This window comes from Bos indicus, chromosome 18 (assembly GCF_029378745.1).
Source record: "Bos indicus isolate NIAB-ARS_2022 breed Sahiwal x Tharparkar chromosome 18, NIAB-ARS_B.indTharparkar_mat_pri_1.0, whole genome shotgun sequence".
In the NCBI taxonomy this organism is placed as follows: Eukaryota; Metazoa; Chordata; class Mammalia; order Artiodactyla; family Bovidae; genus Bos; species Bos indicus.
Window position 1 is genome coordinate 49275528 of NC_091777.1, and position 17713 is coordinate 49293240.

A 17713-nucleotide genomic window follows, 5' to 3' on the forward strand; every position below is an offset into this window, starting at 1 on the left:
AGTAAATTGGAGCTGGAGGAATCAGGCTCCCTGATGTCAGACTATCGTACAAAGCTATAGTAATCAAAACAGTATGGTGGGACGTCCCTGGTGGTTCAGTGTTTGAGAATCCACCTTCTAATTCAGGGGACACAGGCTCGATCCCTGGTCAGGCCACTAAGCCCATGAGCTACAACTACTGAGCCAACATGTCACAACTAGAGACAAGCCTATGTGCCGAAATGAAAGATCCCACATACACGACTAAGACCTGACACAGCCAAATAAATAAACACTAAAAAAAAAAAAGACGGTATGGTACTGGCACAAAAGCAAAGAAACAAACAAAAGGTCCATGGAATAGGATAGAAAATCCAGAGATAAACCCATGCTCCTATGGGCACCTAAACTATGACAAAGGAGGCAAGAATATGCAATGGGGACTTTCCTTGTGGTCCAGTGGTTAAGAAGCCAATTGCCAATGCAGGGGACATAGGTTCGATCCCTCGTCCAGGAAGATCCCACATGCCATGGGGCAACTGAGCCCGTGTGCCACAACCACTGAGCCCACAGGCCTAGAGCCCAGGGTCTGCAACAGGAGAAGCCACCGCAATGAGAAGCCTGCACACGGCAACTAGCGAGTAGGCCCTGCTCACTGCAACTAGAGAAAGCCTCAGGCAGCAAGGAGGACTTAGTGCAGCCAAAAATAAAATACATTTAAAAAAAGAATATACTATGGAGAAAAGACTGTCTCTTCAATAAGTGGTGCTGGGAAAAGTGGACAGCTACATATAAAAAATGAAATTAGAATACTTATTAACACCATACACAAAAAATAAATTCAACCTAGATTAAAGACACAAGTGTAAGGCCTAAATTCTTAGAGGAAAACACAGGCAGAACACTCTTTGACATAAATTGCAGCAGGATATTTTTTGACCCACCTTCTAGAGTAATTGGGACTTCCCTGGTGGCTCAGACAGTGAAGAGTTTGCACACAATGCAGGAGACCTGGGTTTGATCCCTGGGTTGGGAAGATCCCCTGAAGAAGGAAATGGCAAAGCACTGCAGTATTCTTGCCTGAAAAAACCCATGGACAGAGCAGCCTGGCAGGCTACAGTCCATGGGATTGCAAGGAGTTGGACACAACTGAGTGACTTCACTTTCCTAGAGTAATGAAAATAAAACCAAAAATAAACAAATGGGGCTTAATTATTCTTAAAACCTTTTGCATAAGCAAAGGAAACCACAAACAAGAGCCAAAGACAGCCCTCAAAATGGGATAAAATATTTGCAAAGCAACTGACAAGGCATTAATCTCCAAAATATACAAACAGCTCCTGCAGCTTAATAAAAAAAAAGAATGCAATAAAAAAATGGGTGTGAGACTAAATAGACATTTCTCCAAAGAAGACATATAGAGGACCAAAAGGTATGCAAATCTTTTGGTCAGCCATGTGCCCATGTGCATAGGGTGTAGGTGGAGCAGGCACTGGTAGGGCAAAGTGTGTACAGAGAGCAAGAGAACAGCCATCTTGAGTGACCTGACCATACAGTCTTACTGGGAGCAAGCCCAGGTATCATTTGCATTTGTAATATTTGCATATTGTATAGCACAGGGAACTCCACTCAGTGCTCTTTGGTGACCTAAGTAGGAAGGAAATCCCCGAAAGAGGGGATACATGTATATGTATAGCTGATTCAGTTTGCTGTACAGCAGAAACTAACCCAGCTATATTTAAGCCAATTATATTATTGTTGTAGTGAAGTGAAAGCAAAAATCACTCAGTCGTGTCCAACTCTTTGCAACCCCATGGACTGTATAGTCCCTGGAATTCTCCAGGCCAGAATACTGGAGTGGGTAGCCTTTCCCTTCTCCAGGGGATCTTTCCAACCCAGGGATCGAACCCAGGTCTCCTGCCTTGCAGGCCGATTCTTTACCAGCTGAGCCACAAGGTTGTAAAGTGACTATAATAAAAAAGTAACAATAAGTTTTAAAAAATAGACACTGATAAGTCCAGGAATGCAATTACTCTGTCAATTGGAAGAATGTCCTTGAGTTTGTTGGTACTTTGCTAGTTATTATGCTCCAATTCAGAAAACCACAAAATCTCCTCATGTAGGCAGTGCCAGCTCTGGGTCTCATGGAGCCTTAGGCATCCACAGAGAAGTCTGAACACCCTGGGGATTTTTCACATGCCCTGGGAAGGTTTTAAAATCCAGGCTCTGAATCAGATCTGTGTCTGTAACAAATCCCCAAATGATGCTGATGACTGCCCTCCACACTTTGAGTAACTAAATCTTTTTGGGCTACCCCTCACAGGCCTACAAGGCCTGTGCTTTCCCAGCCTCAAGACCAAAGAAAGAGCCCCGAGTCAGCAACAGAGACATAAGTAGTTTAATGGATGGGGAAGCGACAGCCCACCGTGTGCAGAGGTTGGTGGGCAGAACACGGGGGCAGGATGTGGTGGCTGTCTTTCCTCCCAGGGTGGGGGTCAGTGTTAGGGGGAAGATTGCCAGTTACAGGGGCATTGATGTCAGGTGGGCCAGGGAAACCAGAAGGGCAAGTTCCTCACTGCCCCTTTGATAAGAACAATCACTAGATGGGGCCTGGGCAAGTACGGAGGTAGGTCAGCCATGTGCCCGTGTGCATAGGGTGTAGGTGGAGCAGGCACTGGTAGGGCAAAGTGTGTACAGAGAGCAAGAGAACAGCCATCTTGAGTGGCCTGACCATACAATCTTACTGGGAGCAAGCCCAAGTATCATTTGCATATTGAAAAACATATTCTTTTTTTGTTTTATTATATTTATTTATTAATTTTTAATTGGACAATGTTGTGTTAGTTTCTGCTGTGCAACAACTTGAATCAGCTTGATGCATACATACGTGCTTCCCTGATGGCTCAGATGGTAAAGAATCCACCTGTAATGCAGGAGATCCTTGGGTTGGAAAAATGCCTTGTGGAAGGGAATGGCTACCCAGCTCCAATAATTTGGCCACCTGATGTGAAGAGCCAACTCACTATTAAGACCCTAATGCTGGGAAAGATTGAAGGCAGGGGGAGAAGGGGACGACAGAGGATGAGATGGTTGGATGGCATCATTGACTCAACAGACGTGAGTTTGAGCAAACTCCAGGAGATGGTGAAGGACAGGGAAGCCTGGCGTGCTGCAGTCCATGGGGTGGCAAAGAGTCAGACACAATCAAGTGACTGAACAAAAAACCCACTCCAGTATTCTTGCCTGGAGAATCCCATAGACAGAGGAGCCGGATGGGCTATAGTATACGGGGTCGCAAAGAGTCAGACACAACTGAGTGACTAACACTTATATCCGATTCCTTCTGAGCCTCCCCCTAGCCCCAGTTCCATCCCTCTAGGTCATAACAGAGCAGGGAGCTAAGCTCCCTGTGCTATTCAGCAACTTCCCACTAGCTATCCATTTTATACATAGTAGTGTATATATCGGAGAAGGCAATGGCACCCCATTCCAGTACTCTTGCCTGGAAAATCCCATGGACGAAGGAGCCTGGTAGGCTGCAGTCCCTGGGGTCGCACAGAGTCGGACATGACTGAGCGACTTCACTTTCACTTTTCACTTTCATGCATTGGAGAAGGAAATGGCAACCCACTCCAGTGTTCTTGCCTGGAGAATCCCAGGGACGTGGGAGCCTGGTGGGCTGCTGTCTCTGGGGTCGCACAGAGTCGGACACGACTGAAGTGACTTAGCAGCAGCAGTAGCAGCAGTGTATATATAGGGATATATCAGTGCTATTCTCTCAATTTGTCCCATCCTCTCCTCCCCCTACATGTTCTTTTAATTATGAATTTCTCAGGAATTTCTTGGAGGTCCAACACTTTCCCTGGCAAGCCATGTGGCAAAAAAAAAAAAAAAGGAAAAAAAGAAGAATTTTAAATAATTATGAATTTCTCTCCTTTTATTTCACCTTTACCCTGTATACATTATATTTGGGACATTTTATTAACATTAGAAGAATTCTTTGTGGATACAGGTTTCATTATCTAAGTATTTCATTCCAAGATGGTAAAGGCGGGCTTGATACATCATGTGTCTGTGTTAATCGCTCAGTCATGTCTGATTCTTTGGGACCAAATGGACTGTCACCTGCCAGGCTCCTCTGTCCATGGAATTTCCCAAGCAAGAATACTGGAGTGGGTTGCCATTTCCTCCTCTAGGGGAACTTCTTGACCCAGAGATCAAAACCATGGCCCCTATACTGGCATGTGGATTCTTATCCACTCTGCCACCAGGGAAATCCCTAAGTATTTCATTTCAAGGTGGTAGAGGCTGCATGAGAAATTATTCTCCATAAAAGCAGGAAGGTTGCAGTTGGCACTGATCCAGTGAAGCCACAAGAATGGACAGGGAAGTGTTGAGTGGGCATGCAGGCGCATCTTTGAAGGTGTGTTTGGGAAGTGGGGAGTATGTTGCAAGGGGGGAGCCCTGCAAGTCTGGTTTGCAGAAGTAGAAAATTCCTGAACCTCAGAGCACTGGGAGGCAGGCTGCACGAATCCCAAGGTCATTAGAAGTTCCACAAACTTGGTTTTCCTGGCCCTGGTTCACCTATCCTGTTAACAGGAGAAGAGCTGGGAGGTGTTTGGATTCCAGGGAAGAAACCTGACTAGGAATGGGCCTTTTGTGTGGATAGAGGGTAGGAAGGATCTTAGGAGGAAGGAGATAAGTAGTTAATAAAATCTCTCTCGGGAGGGTAGGAGGGATTTGAAGAGAGCCTCACTCCCTAGATTCCCTGATGTAATATTCCCTGGTGGCTCAGAGGGTAAAGCGTCTGCTTGCAATGCAGGAGACCTGGGTTTGATCCCTGGGTCAGGAAGATCCCCTGGAGAAGGAAATGGCAACTCACTCCAGTACTCTTGCCTGGAAAATCCCATGGACAGAGAAGCCTGGTAGACTACAGTCCATGGGATCGAAAAGAGTCGGGCACGACTGAGCGACTTCACTTTCACTTTCACTTTTCACTCCTTAGAGGTAGGGTTGAGTGGGGCAGCCCTGGGTGTTGTGTTCAAGCTCCTTCCTCAAGGTGCTTCAGTCCTGATATGCCCATTCTCCTGGAGTGGGGCTGGGGGTTGTGGGATTGGAGATAAGATTTTAGGTAAAACCCTCTCAGCTCCCCACCCAAAAGTCTGTAGTGGGTATGAAATAAAATTCATATTTATGGCAAGACAAGAAAAATTTAACATAAAAATTCTTATCTGCCCTCACCTCTCCCAGCACCATGCATTGTGCATCAGCATTATGCACTGACCAAACCTGCCCACCAGCAGGAATACCTGCTCAACCATAAACAGCATTCTCTTAGCATCAACAAGACAACTCCTTCAAGGATAACATTCCTTCTTGACCTTGTAAAGGGTCACATGTACAAACACTGGGCACTTCAAACTGGATCATGTAAACTGTCAATAATACATCATTTAATGTACAGTCTACTGTCTCAAAAACTTATATATAAACTGTGTCTTGATCACTAACGGACAGAACTGTTCTCAGAACTCTTTGAGATGCTCTTCCTAGGTTATAATCCTCAACTTTGGCTCGAATAAAAATTATCAGTTGTATCTTCAATCGACTGATTTTTCCCTGACATGGGTCAAGAGCAGAAAAGAGCTGCAAAACCTTTTCACTCTGAAGAAGCACTTCCTCCTATTGAGGCTACCCTTGGAAATAAAATAACCAAGACCTTAAGAAAAGTTTGGCGGGAGCCAGTTTCCTAGGTAAAACACAAAACAAAATAAGAAGATTTAAAGATCCAAGATCTATTTGAAGGGGAAACACACCTAGGGAGATTTGAGAAGGGAGTCCTGGGCGGGGCAAGGAGTAGGGCAGCCAGGGAGGGCCTGGAGTAAGAGCTCTGGTATGGAAGGTCTGCAGAGGGTGGGAGGAGGGATCCAGCCTGAGGGGGAGATGGGCCTGGGGGGTGTGGAGGTCCTGCCTCCTTCCAGAGGAATCCACTCCTTGCGTCTCACTGAACTGTCCAGCCAGAATATCCAAAATCACAGGCCATGGGAACATTCCTCGGAAGGGTTCAGGCAGCGCTGCCTGCATCTCAGGTGTACCCTACCCAGCAGCATCACTCACTGGCAACTGCCTATTTAGAAACTATAAGTAATAGGTGATCCCATATATTGAAAAAGACATGAATAATTCCTTCAGTGTGACATTGGTATTGTGGGTTCTTTAAAAAAGAGAGAGGAACTTCCCCAGCTGTCAAGGGGTTAAGACTCTGAGCTTCCACTGCACGGGGTATGGGTTCCATCCCTGGTCAGGAAAGAAGATCCTGCATACTGTGCCCTTCCCTGCCCCTCCAAAAAGGAAGTATATGTTTAAAAAGAATAATAAAAATGCTCTTCTCTCTACATACGTTTGTATTTAGAATTCTCTATTAAAAAATTAAGTGAAGTGAAGGTGCTCGGTTGTGTTTGACTCTTTGCAATCCCATGGACTGTAGCCCTCCAGGCTCCTCCGCCCATGGGATTTTCCAGGCAAGAATACTGGAGTGGGTTGCCATTTCTTCCTCCAGGGGATCTTCCTGACCCAGGGATCAAATCCAGATCTCCCACATTGCAGGCAGACTCTTTACCATCTAAGCCACCAGGGAATCCCATAACAAAATCAGTCAAATAAGTAACCCTTTTTTAAAAACTTTGTTTTGTATTGGGGTGTAGCTGATTAACAATGTTGTGATAATTTCAAGTGAACATCGAAGGGACTCAACCATACATATATTCCATCCATTCTCCCCGCAATTCCCCTTCCATCCAGGCTGTCACATAACATTGAGCAGAGTTTCATGTGCTATATGGAACTTGTTGGCTATCCATTTTAAATGGATATAAATATACATGTAAATATTAAGAATAGTCATCTATGGATGCTTTACATTATTTTTATTGCCATTTATATATTTTTTACGGGCTTTCCTGGTGGCTCAGAGGGTAAAGTGTCTGCCTGCAATTCGGGAGACCCCGGTTCAATACCTGGGTGGGGAAGATCCCCTAGAGAAGGATATGGCAACCCACTCCAGTATTCTTGCCTGGAGAATCCCATGGATGGAGGAGCCTGGTAGGCTACAGTCCACGGGGTTGCAAAGAGTTGGACACGACTGAGTGACTTCAGTTTCCTTTAGTTTATGTATGTTCTATTTATTTCAAATTGTTTATTGTTATCATTAGTCTTTTTTTTATTGAAGTAGAGTTAATTTTTGGGCTTCCCTGGTGGTGCAATGGTAAAGAATCCACCTGATGATGAAGAAGATGCAACAGACACGGGTTCAAACTCTGGGTCAGGAAGATCTCCTGGAGGAGGAAATGGCAACCCACTCCAGCATTCTTGCCTGAAAATGCCCCATGGACAGGGAGCCTCTTGTGTCAATGTCTACTGTACAGCAAAGTGAGTCAGCCACACACACACGTATATAGTTTTTAAAATTCTTTGTTAGTTTGTCTTAAATAAATCTAAACAATACACACAAAAGAATAATCATATATTTAAGAATAATATAAGATTCCAATGACTTCTAGGAGAAAAATTCAATTTTATAGAATAATCCAACAGCTAATCATGATCATCATAAAAAAAGCAGTGACTTTGGGCTACTTGGTCCCTGGGAAGATAAAGTCCCAGCCCAAGAGAAGTAAGCAACATATAAGGACAAAATTAAACACACTTACATGGAAAGATACTTTGGCATGCACAGTAATGACCATACAGGAGGGACAGACAGAAACTGTAGAAAATAAAACACTGGCAACTATTTCTGCGGTGAAAATTTTCCAAAGGCAATTTCAGGGTGAACCATGTTTCACAAATGGTTAGAACTCTACTGAGAAATGAGAGCTTTCAAGCCGGCCAAGTGGCATTTTAGAAGCTATGGCTCCTTACCACCACATCCTGGTTAATGGTGTGCCACTTTTAACATGACCATGACCCAAGTGAATGCTGGAGGTGAGAATGGCCACGGAGGATGGGTAGCCATCGTGGACTATACTTCATGTGTGCAAATAGATGAGAACACCGAGAACCTCAGAGTCCTCTTCAGCACACTAAGGGCCATCACTATTACAAACAGTTAGAATTGGGAGAATGGATACGTGTATATGTATGGCTGAGTCCCTTCGCTGTTTATCTGAAACGAACACAGCATTGTAAATTAGCTACACCCCAAAACAAAATAAAAAGTTTAAAGTTTTGGGGGAAAAAAAAGAATTAGAATCACACACACACACAAAACAATTTTGTCAGCAAAGACGATTTCTAAATGTGGTTATTTATGGAAAGGGAAATTGCATTGGAGAATACTTATTTGTGTATAACACTGTATTTCTACACATAAGCATGTAGAAAATGAGAAATTTAGATAAGCAAAATCAATAACTACAAAAATCACAACTATGCACCTATCACCATTGCAATAACCCTGCAACGCTTTAGTTCTGTATATATCCAGAAGGCAATCAAGAATACAAGGATATATACGTATTCTATTTTAATGTGGTGTATAAACAAATACTTGTATATAAATGCATATATGCACAGTGTAGACAGAAGTATTTATTGTTGTTCAGTCCCAAAGTCATGTCCAACTTTTTGTGACCCAATGGACTGCAGCACGCCAGACTGCAGTATACATACATCCAAATTAAATCATATGGTTCTTTTTTCAGGCAATGGTGTCCACCTTTCCCTTCCTGTAAATGCTTGTTTCATATTCCTTCTATCCCAAGTCCTCTAACTGACCCAAAAATATCCTCCAGAGCTTCACTGTCCAGATCAGTATATCTACTCCAGAACCACACACTACACGACTCTCAGGTCAGTTTCAACCTGTCACCCTTCCCTTTGGATGAAAGTGATGAAACACCCTCCCCCTCGGGGTGTGTCCCATCGTCTACTGCAGGTGGGGGGACACTTCCGGGTGGACACATCAAGGGCAGCAGCGGCTTCATCTGCTTTCCATCCTGAGACCTGGAGCTCCTCAGGGATCCTGCAGCAGGGAGGGGGCAGCCATGGTCCCTGGACTGGGGTGGGGACAGCCGGATCCTGCCGTTGCAAGGTTCTCTCTCACTCTCATGACCAGAATGTCACAAATGTGGTGTCACTGTGACACTGTGCCCACGTCCACCACTTGCCTAAACTTCTAACCCTGACTGATCATCTCTAATCCCATGAGTTCCTTAGAGCTTGGGAAATCAGGTTCGGACTCTTCCATTCTCTTGGCTGGAGAATGCCTTCTACAGTTGTTTTCTTCTATACAGTTTTCTCTCAACTGAAACAACACCTTACTCTGAACTGAGTAGTCATCAAGCTGTTAACACTGTATTTCTATTCAGCTTTGGCAAGATTTTATTACCTATGATCGACAGATATCTTCCTGATTTACTCTCTCCATATTTAAAAAGAATTTCAAAGTAACAAAATAATTTTATACACTATACAACTCAGAGCAGTTGTATATAGGGGACCAATTCATTGCTCACAGGGTGGGCAGAACCCTCTGCCTCCAAACATTTTTTGAGCTTTACTTTCAGCTCTTGAGTCTTGGCCCCAGGTTTGAAATCATAGTTTAGAGGCTGGAATTACTCAGCCACAGGGATTGAGCTTCTAGTTGAGGGGTGAGGAGAGAGCTTCTGGAAGTGACCAATGAAGCCTCTGCAGCAGGAACAGAAGGGCAGAGGGTACAGGGGCAGAACCAGAGGGGCCTGGCATGTGGGGGGAGGGTGAGGAGCCCTCTCACCATCTCCCTATGTTCACCCGTGTGTCTCCACTCTGTAGAACAGGGGCTGTGTTAGAGCCGCAGCAGCCAGGGGACCTGATGCAAAAACGTTCTTCTCATAGCTTCTCATAGAATTGAAAGACAGGGCCCAGTAGAACCCTTGATTGGACCCAGGAGATCCCAGGATGGCAGGAACTACAAGCCCTTGATTATTGAGGTGGCCCAGCCAATGGTGCTGGAAGGCATGGTCAGGTTGTTTAACAAGGACAGTCCTCTACTAGGGTTGACAGACCCGTACAATCACACTGGCCTTGGGCACGATGATTCCATAGTCCTCAGGCAGGAACCCCATGTCCCAAATCCAGTGTTCCAGAGACACAAAGCGGACACCCTTCTTGAGGTTGGAGAACACGTGGTTGGTCTGTAGGCAGAAAAAGAGGTTAAGTCCCACTGTGCCATGGCCTTCCCCTCAAAAGCTGAGTTGGGGGCCTTCTGGCAGGTGGTATTTTCCCTAGATGGCTGCAATGTTTCCACTTACACATGTCCTTCTAGAATCATGCCACTCCCCACTCAGGGGTGGAGTCTAATTCCCACCCCTTGAATCTGGGAGGGTTTCACTGTAACCAGTGGTGGGAATGATGCTGAGTGACCTCACCAAGTGACTTCCATGGTGGGGTCACAGAGGCAATGCAGCTTCTGCTGGTTTCTCCAGAAGCCTCATGGTGGAGCCCTGAGCCACCAGGAAGCAGCTGCCTGCCCCGAAGCCTCCATGCTGTGAGGAAGCCCCAACTAGAGCAAACAGGGAGATCCCAAGGCCAAGCTCTGAGACTAAACCCAGAGCTGCCTGGCCAGCCACCAGCTGCTGTGTACACACTCACAGCCCACGCTGCCCTTTAGCTCCAGCCAGTGTCTGAAATGGAACTTCATGAGAGACTGGAGTCAGAAACTCTCACCAGAGCCCTCCTCATAGAAATCATGAGAGGAGATAAAATGAGTGCTGTTGATATTAAACCACTAAATTTGGGGGACATTTATTTTTTAGCAATAAATCATCATAAGCCATACCATTCTTTCTCTTTGCCCCTGTCAGACTCACCTTAAAAGGGATACTGGTTGTACCTTGATGGATTGGCCTAGGAGACAAATGATGTAGCCTGGCCTGCTTGGCATCTAGAAGTTGGACAATTAGCTCATACAGACAGACTGAGGCTTCTTGGTCTGCCCACCTGTGGGAGAAGGAAAATCTTGAAGGTTGAACTTGCCACCCCACCTCTTTGGGCATCTGCCCCCTCTACCTGAATGGCTTTCCCATGTCTAAAAATCCAAAATGGTGCTATGGTCCCCAGGACTAGCAGCATCAGGTCACGTGGGAGCTTGGCCCCTCTGCTTCCCCAAGGAATCCATCTGCCCTAAACACCCTCTCCAATGGTCCACACGCACATTCATTTCAGAAGTAATGACCTAGAGCCACGCTCTTCAAGGTACCTCCTACCATATTATTTCTCTTTCTATGTTTTGCTGGTGGCAAAAGATGTCATTTCCAATGCATTCAACGGTGATGTTTAAGATACAATTTTCTTAGTCACTTAGAAGGATCCAAGGGAATCTAAGCAAATTGGTAATGGGACATCAAGTAACATTCAAAGACACAATACCCAATGTCCGTTACTGGTAAAAGGATAGATTGAGTGGGGGTGTAGCTCGGTGGTAGAGCACATGTTTGGCTTGCACAAGGCCCCTGATTCATACCCCGGCTCCTCCATTTAGGAGTTTCTCCTTACTAGAAGCCACTGGAGAAGAGAATTAATTATTGGACTTCCCACGTGGCTGTAGTGGTAAAGAACCCTGGGCTGGGTAGATATCTCTGGAGTAGGAAATGGCAACCCACTCCAGTATTCTTGTCTGGGAAATCCCATGGACAGGGGAGTCTGGCAGGCTACAGTCCAGTTGCAAAGACACAACTCAGACGCTTGAGCACCTGTGCACACATGGTATATTCACACAATGAATTATGAAGCCATGAAACAGACTGCAGCTACATACAGTTATGGGTGAATTTACAAACATGTGGTTGAAAGAAGCCAGATACACACTATATACGGTATGCTATGCTAAGTCACTTCAGTCGTGTCCGACTCTGTGTGACCCCATAGACGGCAGCCCACCAGGCTTCCCCATCCCTGGGATTCTCCAGGCAAGAACACTGGAGTGGGTTGCCATTTCCTTCTCCAATGCATGAAAGTGAAAAGAGAAAGTGAAGTTGCTCAGTCGTGTCCCACTCTTAGCGACCCCGTGGATTGCAGCCTACCAGGCTCCATCCATGGGATTTTCCAGGCAAGAGTACTGGAGTGGGGTGCCATTGCCTTCTCTGATATACGGTATAACTCCATAAATATACATGGCACCAACATGGACAAAACTGACCTATGGTAACAGAATTCAAGATGGTGCTACCGTTGGATTGGAAGTGATGGGAATGGGGCATGACGGATACTGAGGGTGCTGTTTGCTGGCAACATTCTGTTTTTTTCTTTTAATCTTCTGTTCTTGATTTAAATGAATATGTTCACTTTGTAATAATTCATTGACTTGCACACACAAGATACATACATTTTTTTGGTGCCAAAATACATATTTAAAAACAAGATTAATTTGAGACATATATATATATATACACACATACATACACACATATATATATATATATACAAAGTAGTAACTTCATTCACAGAGTTATCATATCACTTCTTAGGTGTAAATGTACATGCTACTTCTTCTAGATTTTATCCTTATATAATAATAATATATGTTTATGTTCTTGTGACTTACCTTTCATACTGCTCTGTGCCAACAACATGCACACAAAGAATTTAAGTAGAAATTTAAAATTTCCTAAGTGCTAAACTTTTTTCTTTTTGGCTGAACTGTTACTTACAAGTGGCTGCCAGACACTGCTGCAAATTGGAATCATATGAATTCCAGAAAAGATATTGTGTAGAAAGGAATTTCGCCCTGTTCAAAGCTATGGTCATTGCCGTCTGACACTGAGAGGTAATCTCTGGATCCTTGCAATTTTATGTCTGATAGGATATCTCTATCTGGGATAAGCCTGCCAATATAGTTTGGTGGAGGCTAGCCACAACCACACAGATAGACTATAATAGGGGCTAGCCACTCCAGGAAAACCAGCAATATGACTAAGGATGCCTTGTGTAGTATCAGTTGATTTGGAGGCTGATATTAAACATTGATAAAAAACCCCTATATACAATGAAATATTACTCAGCCATTAAAAAGAATGAAATAATGTCATTTGTCATGGATGAACCTAGAGTTTGTCATAATGAGTGAAGTCAGACAGAGAAGGAGAAATATCATATGACATCCGTTATATGTGGAATCTAAAAAGAAAATGATACAAACGAACTTACAAAACAGAAACAGTCACAGACTTAGAGAATGAACTGATGGTTGCCGGGGGTGGGGAAGGACGGAGGGAAGGGATAGTTAGGGAGTTTGAGATGGACATGTACACACAGCTATATTTAAAATGGATCCCCATAAGGAACTACTATACAGCACATGGAACTCTGTTCAATGTTATGTGGCAGCCTGGATGGGAGGGAAGTCTGGGGGAGAATGGATATGTGTACGTGTATAGCTGAGTCCCTTTGCTGTTCACCCGAAACTATCAGAACATTGTTAATCGGCTAAGTGTGTGTACTCACTCAGTTGTGTCCGACTTTTTGTGACCCCCATGGAAAGTAGCCCACCAGGCTCTTCTGCCCATGGAATTTCTCAGGCAAGAATGCTGGAGTGGGGTGCAACTTCCTATTCCAAGGGATCTTCCCAACCCAGGGATTGAACCCAAGTCTCTTGTGTCTCCTGCATTGGCAGGTGGATTCTTTACCACTTGCACAAATTATGAACTTAAATAAAGTATTTTATTGTAAATATATTTCTGAAAGAGATGAGTTTTCAGAGAGGGGAAGTTTATGGTGTTTTGACTGAAAGTGAATGTGGTAAGACCAAAATTTCAAATTTCAATCTCACTTTGCCTGTTTCCCCAGAGGTCTTTACATCCAGGGACCATACACCTTAGTGAATGACTTTTTCTGTAAAACTGAAGGGCCGAGAGACAGGAAATTGGGAAAGCATAATCATACAATGCCCCCATCATAGAGGTAATCTGTAGCTGAGTAATTTGAGAAGAGGGTACATAAAATGGTAGAGGATTTGGAACTTGCCTCCCTTAAAATAATCTGAGTGAGGTATCCCCTGGAAGGTCTTCATGGAGCACGCTGGTTTCAAGACCATCAAACAGAGCACAAGCTCTGGAGTCAGACAAGTATGAGCCTAATGCCAGGTCCCGCCAAGCCCCGGCTGTGCCACCTGAACAAGTGACCTCACCTCTCTGAACTTCTCAATTCGAGGTTTCAAAACACACTTCCCCACAGGATCAAGGATCATGAAGGCTGCTGAAACAGGTCACACTTCAAAGCACTGGCTCTGTGGCTGACATAGAACCCCGCCTTATGAAGACAGGGAAACGTAGGCACACTGTGGCTTGCCCAAGGCCACAAAGCTGGGAAGCCAGGGTTTGAGTGTGGGAAGTCTGACTCCAGAATCTGATCTCTTAGCCAACTCTATCTTGCCTCCTCCTGAACCAAGTCCTTTGCACAGGATCCAACCTGGCATCTTCCCATTCAGGTCCGTTTGGGGGTCAGGAGAGGGTTCAGGGAGTGGATACTGCTAAGTAGTAAAGCTCTGATGGTGGTAAAGTCATTTCCCTTCCTGCTTTATCTAAGGGGTTTTTGGGAGGCCTACATGCCTTGTCACCCATGCCAAGGTCAGCCCTGTTTTTAAAGCTGTTTTTGCCATCACACTCACCAGGCAGAGATACAAATCTCAATCTTTCCACTATCCAGGAGTTCCGGCCACAGACCCTCCTTTTCCAGGTCTAACACTTGCTTCTTGTAGCACCACCTGGGAGAAAGGGGGAAGGGTTAGTGAGAACCAGGCAAGAACTCACCACCACCCACCCCAGCCCTTGGGGAAGAGGGACGTCCACCTGTAGAAAGGCTGGAAAGGGTCCTCGGGAACTAGCCTGCGGTCTTCCTCCCAGCTTTCCTCCTGTCTCCAGCTTGTACAGTTGATTGTCCTCCAAGGCAGGAAGGCATCTGTTTAATGAAAAAATGTTTGTGCCCAAGTTCCTGGCCTGCCCACCAGCCCACGGATAAGCCCCAGGGGTTTCCTTGAGCCTCTCCTCTCTGTCCCGCACCTCCAAACCACCCCATGGGCACTCTTGAGACCTCTTTTCCTGGGCTCCCCACCTATGCCATGGCGGTTCGGGTAGAGATTGCGTCCTAAGGGTCTGCGCTCGCAGAAGCGGCCCAGGAGGCAGGGCCTGGGGTCGTCGTCGTTGTCTGGGGGCAGGCAGGTTCGGAAGACGGGCCACAGCTTAGCATGGCTGTAGGGTAAGATGCTCAGCCACACGGCCCGGGTGTCCACCAGGTAGCGCCAGTACCAGCACACGTGGCGGCATTGCCCGAGCAGCACGCTTGTGGGCAGGTAGCTCAGCACTTCCAGGAGCATCTCGATGGGTAGTTGGCTTAAGCCGGGCGCCTCCTTGGGTTCGGGGTCGGAAGCGGGAACACAGGCGGGCCGGCCCTGGGAGGCTGAGGCCCCCGTGGTCTCCTCGCCAGGCCCTGCGGCTGTGGCTGCTGGAGAGCCAGGGTCCAGACATCAGGGACTTGCAGCCTCCGCAGGCCACGCCCCTGCCGCCCGCACCCAAAGGCTGTCGCCCCCACACCCCAGCAGCCACCTCTTCCAGTCCCCAGACTCCCAGCCCGTCCTTGCCAGCAGACCACCGCAGCCGCTCTCCGCCCCGCGCATCCCAGCGCCCACAGCCAACCCCGCTCTGCGCCCCGAGTCTCACCCTGCATCTCAGCCAGTGCTCCTCACGAGTGGGCCTTCACCTTGCCTCACCTGCTCCCACCGCCACCTCAGCCCTTTTTATTCGCCTGCCCCTCCCTTAATATCCCTCCCTTAATATCCAGTATCAGACCCCCGCCCAACCCCTCCTCCCCTCCCACTCCTCCCCTCCACCCCGCCCTGGCTCCATTCTCCCAATGACTAGCCATTTCTGCCTTCTTCTCCCTTCTCCCTATCTCTTCCTCCCAGGCTTGCTTGCCATGCCCTCCCAGCCCTGTCTCCAGGCTCTGTTCTCCAAACTTCCCTTCCTTCAGACTCTGTTCAAACCTGCAGGGTAATTATGGGACCAAATCGCAGAAGCCACCGTGGAGGGAGGAGCAGGAGGTGCCAGCATCCAGAGTCTGTCTGTCATCCCCTCCATTGGTCCTTTGGAGCATCTCTCACCAGGCTGTAAGGCCCTTGGTGCTAAACATCTGTTAGTCAGTCAGGCATCTGGGCAGGAGGCTTCATATCCCTTAGCTTCTAGAACAATTCCTATCACCTTTAACAACCTGGCATCATTATCTTTTTTCCAATTTATGGCCATACCAGGTAGCATGTGGGATCTTAGTTCCCTGACCAGGGATGGAACCCACATCACCCTGCAGTGGAAGCGTGGAGTCTTAACTACTGGACCACCAGAGAAGTGCCCAGCGCCCCTAACAAGAGCTAAAACAGGCTCCAGTAGGAATCAAATGCACTTCTATCTGACTTCCTAAATGAGTGCTGTAACCAGTAATAATCCAGCCAGCGTTCATGGACCCTTTTACTACCAGTCAGCTTAGCAACCTGGGGTAGGTGTGGCTATGTCTCTACTTCAAAGATACGAAAACAGGCTAAGTGACCTGCCCAAGGTCACATAGATAGTAGGTGGCAGAGCTAGTATTTGAACCTAGCCAGAGTGGCTCTAGAATTCTTGCTTTTAACCTCTGTACCAACTTCGTCCAAAAATAAATAAATAAAATGCGAGCTACCCATGCTTTTCAAATCAGCCAGTAAAACTGGACAGGGAACTTACCTTCTAGGAGAAGAGACATGGTGAACAGGAGACAGTGTAAGCAAATTAGATACTTTGGGAAAATCATTGAAAAAAGAATCTGCCAATCCCCCAACATTGTCTTCACAATTGTAGAAAAGACTCCATTTTATTATGGAATAAGCATGAGATGCACTGTGACTCACTGGGCCGTGATGAGCAGTAGATGTGACGTGTCAATGACGTTGCATGTTGGAAGGTGATCAATGCTATGCGAAATAGAGCAAGGAAGGGGAAAAGGGGTCATAGCAATCTGGGTGGGAGACCCTGAATTCTAAGAGATGGGGTGCCTATTATATGCGAAAAATTTCTTTTCAATATATACACTGTCAAAAAATTTTTGGGTATTGAGGTTTTCAAACATGTCCCAAAGTGGAAGAAGAATGGAAGAAGCAGTCAACCCCAGCAGTTAACTCCTGACCAATTTGCTTTCATCTCTATTCCCACCCACTGGCTCCCCCAGGCAATTTGAAGCAAATCTTAGAAATCACAGTCCACAGCAATACACTGTATTTAAAGTTTTTTTATTTATTAATTTTTGTGGTTCAGTGCGACGCACAAGGGATCTTAATTCCCTGATCAGAGTTTAAACTTGCACCCCTGCAATGGAAGGTGGACTCTTAATCACTGGACCACCAGTGAAGTCCCAGCAATACATCACTTTTTAATGTAATGTAAAAGCTGGGGGAATCTTATTTGGTAATGAGATTATGAAAACTGGTTGTAATCCAATTATGAGTCCAAAAATATGGCTTTAGAAAAATGTTTAAAAACTTCAAGTAGGATAAAAAGCCAGAATCTGACAAGTCATTTTCATTCTTCAATTTCCTCCTCCAGAGACAATCTCTATTAATTCCTGGAATTACACCCCATGCTGCACTCTGATTAAAAAGAAAAACAAATATAATTGGGTTCCAAAAGAGCCTACTGCCAGGAAGCTAATGATTAGAGAGTAATGGCTCCTAGGAGACAAG

General features: G+C 45.8%; 1 protein-coding gene across 1 annotated transcript; it reads right to left on the reverse strand.

The window, feature by feature from the left end:
* Window positions 1-10007: 10007 nt before the first annotated feature.
* LOC139176977 (F-box only protein 27-like) lies at window positions 10008-16740 on the reverse strand. The gene is made up of 5 exons (XM_070770217.1): window positions 16722-16740; window positions 15012-15453; window positions 14634-14716; window positions 14141-14208; window positions 10008-10151 (listed from the first exon to the last, which is right to left on the reverse strand). Exons 1-5 carry the CDS (start codon window positions 16738-16740, stop codon window positions 10008-10010), a joined length of 756 nt encoding a protein of 251 aa, XP_070626318.1.
* Window positions 16741-17713: the final 973 nt, after the last annotated feature.

Bases quoted from the DNA above. Each gene is read 5' to 3' on its own strand.
- LOC139176977 (XM_070770217.1), bottom strand. The intron at 14,717-15,011 runs GTGCGGGACAGA...CCTTTCTCCCAG, and splicing joins GCCCATGGGGTGGTTTGGAG to GTGGTGCTACAAGAAGCAAG. The intron at 10,152-14,140 runs GTGAGGTCACTT...TTCTGCCTACAG, and splicing joins GAATTGAGAAGTTCAGAGAG to ACCAACCACGTGTTCTCCAA.